This window comes from Hyla sarda, chromosome 4 (assembly GCF_029499605.1).
Source record: "Hyla sarda isolate aHylSar1 chromosome 4, aHylSar1.hap1, whole genome shotgun sequence".
NCBI classification, from domain to species: domain Eukaryota; kingdom Metazoa; phylum Chordata; class Amphibia; order Anura; family Hylidae; genus Hyla; species Hyla sarda.
The window spans coordinates 377864790-377868627 of NC_079192.1; the positions used below are offsets into that span (position 1 = coordinate 377864790).

General features: G+C 44.3%; 1 protein-coding gene across 1 annotated transcript; it reads right to left on the reverse strand.

The window, feature by feature from the left end:
- Positions 1-392: 392 nt before the first annotated feature.
- On the reverse strand, positions 393-3494 carry LOC130267309 (protein spinster homolog 1-like). The gene is made up of 2 exons (XM_056516845.1): positions 3357-3494; positions 393-1984 (listed from the first exon to the last, which is right to left on the reverse strand). Exon 2 carries the CDS (start codon positions 1957-1959, stop codon positions 445-447), a length of 1515 nt encoding a protein of 504 aa, XP_056372820.1. The 5' UTR covers positions 1960-1984; positions 3357-3494; the 3' UTR covers positions 393-444.
- Positions 3495-3838: the final 344 nt, after the last annotated feature.

A 3838-nucleotide genomic window follows, 5' to 3' on the forward strand; every position in this document is an offset into this window, starting at 1 on the left:
GGGGAAACTATGTTACCTAATGTGGGGAAACTGCTACCTAATGTAGGGAATCTATGCTACCTAATGTGGGGAAACTATACTACCTAATGTGAGGAAACTATGCTACCTAAGGTGGGGAAACTATGCTACCTAATGTTGGGAATCTATGCTACCTAATGTGGGGGGCTTGAATGAGCTGCGGCATATGGGAGGCCTTAATAAATAATTAGAAACTTATACAGCAAGTGACATATGGGGGTCCACCTGAGTAAGTGACACATGGAGGGGGGGTGCTGAACAATTGATGTTTGGGGGGGGGGCACAGGCACAAGGGCCCTCTGCTGTCTGTGTCCGCCCCTGGGTAGAGAATAAGGGGTAAAGTGGAACATAGAACAAATGCAGTTATTTTTTTCTTAATTTTTTTTTAATGAAGTAAACGAGATAAAGGCAAGCAATGACTTTTCCTCAGTCTGAAGCGCGGTCCTCATCGGCAGGAAGCAGTGAGGAGGAGGAAGATGACGGAGGTTCTGATTCCATCTCTGCTTCTTTTTCGTCCCTCTCTATATATAGGGCCGTGGCCATGAAGAAGGCCCCTCCGATGACTGCCATTATGGTGCAGGTCATGAGGGCATACTCCAGGCTGCGGTATTTCAGAAGAGGGGATTTGGCATATCCTCGTTCGTAGGTGTCAGATATCAGGCCGATGAGGTACGGGCTGCCGGCGTCACCTAGGAGGTGATAGATTGTCATCTGCACGGCCAGGGCTGAAGATCTCCTCCACGGAGTTACTACTTTTAGTATAATGTCAGATATGAGGGTGAAATTTACTGACAGAAGCGTCTCTCCGATGAAGATGAAGATGTTGGTGGCAACGAGGCTGATGTTGCCAAAAGTCAATGCCAACAGAAGAAAAGGGGCGGAGAGCATCATCGCGCATCCACACACAAGCGGGTCCGCCCGTGGGTTGGATTTGCGATATCTTTTGCTTATCTCCGTCCCTGCTACAACTCCCAGAATGCCGGAAACGACTGTAACCACACCAAATATTAGGATGTCGTGATAGTCACACGGTTCAGCACGGCAAGGGTCCTTCTCTTGTAGGAGTGTTCGTGCGTGGGTCAGGTATGACGGACCCCATACACCTATGGCTCCCACTATGAAGGATACAGCCGTCGATCCCATGGTGGTTAACATGAAGCTTCGATTTTTAAATAGTTTTTTCAGATCTGTTGCCCATTTGGCAAACTTCTGGGATTTGTTGTTCTTCTTCCCGTTTGTAGTCGTTCTTGGAAGCTCCTTTGTGACCAAAATCATCAAAGCCACAGCTATGAGGCCCAGGCCAGGGGTAACCCGAAATGCCCAGTGCCAATCGCCCCTTGCTGCATCAGTCACTTTGGGCCCGATGATGTAGCCTAGTCCGCAGCCTACAGGTATGACGGAGTAAAACACGTTCAGCATGCGGGTCCGCTGGTCACTTGTAAAAAGGTCTGCAATGATGGAGGGGGCGATGGTGCAGAAAGTCGCCTCTCCGGCTCCAACCAGTCCACTCGTCAGCAGGAAGAGCAGGAAGTACCCGTCAGGGATGAATGACAGGGTAAGTGTCATGCTCAGCCAAACGATGACTCCTGCGCAAACAGTATATTTCTTATTACAGTGGTCGCCCAAATATCCGGCAATTGGTGCGACCAGCACGTAGCTTCCAATGAACAATGTATTCAATAAGCCGGACAGACTAGCATTGGTGTCATATGCTTTCTGTATATAAGGCAGCACCCCCGCCACGCTGGAACGATTTGCATAGATGAGCAAATTAACAAAGGCGAGGATCACTACGGTGATGATGGAACGTGCGGTGGACATCACGCTTAGAGATGGCAGGTTCTGCCTCTCAGGGATATCGCCCTTTTCTACATCCATATCACTATGGTCCTCCATTGCTTCTTCCTCCTCCTTCAGCAATGGGTCTTGTGGAGAGGCCATGGTCACAGGTCAGAGCCTGAAAACACTAGAGAGAGAGAGATAAGTGAACACATTAGACAACATGTCATCATTCCTGTCATTATACAATAGATCCTTCATACAGAGCAGAAATGTCCAGCACAGAACCACAAGATAACACTAAGACTATCGCAGCCTCAGAAGAAGACGCTTCTCTATAAGTGTTTTATATGGAGACGTCTTCCCTGAGGTTACCAATGTCTGATAACTCTGAACCTGTCCGGTCCTAGTAATATCTGATAACCCTGAACCTGTCCGGTCCTAGTAATATCTGATAACCCTGAACCTGTCCGGTCCTAGTAATATCTGATAACCCTGAACCTAACCGGTCCTAGTAATATCTGATAACCCTGAACCTGTCCGGTCCTAGTAATATCTGATAACCCTGAACCTGTCCGGTCCTAATAATATCTGACAACCCTGATTCTGTCCGGTCCTAGTAATATCTGATAACCCTGAACCTGTCCTAGTAATATCTGATAACCCTGAACCTGTCCGGTCCTAGTAATATCTGATAACCCTGAATCTGTCCGGTCCTAGTAATATCTGATAACCCTAAACCTGTCCGGTCCTAGTAATATCTGATAACCCTGAACCTGTCCGGTCCTAGTAATATCTGATAACCCTGAACCTGTCCGGTCCTAGTAATATCTGATAAACCTGAACCTGTCCGGTCCTAGTAATATCTGATAAACCTGAACTTGTCCGGTCCTAGTAATATCTGATAAACCTGAACCTCTCCGGTCACAGTAATATCTGATAACCCTGAATCTGTCCCAGTAATGGTGGATTATAAGGGCTTGCCTGTATGGTCACTGGGCCATGTGAACTTCATACTGTAGATACAATTGGGCTATCCTGCTATATACATTTACTAATAATGAACCTACCCCACCTCATTGGGATCTATCCGTCCCCTATATGACTTTCTGCCACTAGTTGATTTGAAAATGTTCCCTTTCGGAGTACACGAAGTATTTCTATTGTTAGTACACACAGAATTCTATTATATACTATTATATTTCTGCCCTAATCTTTCTGTCATTCTTTTACCACTCCACCAAATCTTTCTCATAGACTTATATCTTTTAGAACTTCATGAATTAGGACTCTTTTTCTTGGGGGCTTTTTTGGGCATAATTGCATTTTAGCAGTTTTGCAAGAAAAAGCTCTGGTCATGATACTATCTGTGCGTTTTATTATGTTTAATGCCTAAGCCAAGTATTGTCACAATGCTATGAGAAATATAACTTTTGTTATTTCTTTTGGAAATTAATTTCTTGTTTTTTTTTGCTAAAAAAAAAAAAGCAACAGCAATAATAAAAACCTGTCAAACAAAAAGCCCTGTGTATGTATGAATAGAAGAGGCTGAGACTTACCTTGTGGTTCTCTCTTCAGACAAGGAATGGTCAAAATCTTGAATTCTCTATCGCAAATAGAAACTCTCTAAGAAACACTTTGCACCACAGGTTGTGAATGCAAAACACACTGAAGAGACTGCAGCCGGCGCGCACCTCCTTGTACAGCTTACGGTGACATCATCACAAGCATGTGTGACATCACAAGGTTCTAAACCATCTTCAGGTATGTGTATATCTGTATAGTAAATGTGAGTAGCCATATTAGTCCAGTGATGCAGATTGTAATACCTTTTTTATTGAACTAACAGAATTTTGTAGAGACAAACTTTCGGGATTCCTCCCTGATAATTTATAAAGTCCTTTGATCATTAGTCCTTGACTATTGGACTTGATAAAGGGAGGAATCCTGAAAGCTTGTCTCTACAAAATTCTGTTAGTCCAATAAAAAAGGTATTACAAGAGACTGCAACATATTTTTTGATTTGTGCGTGTGTGTATAT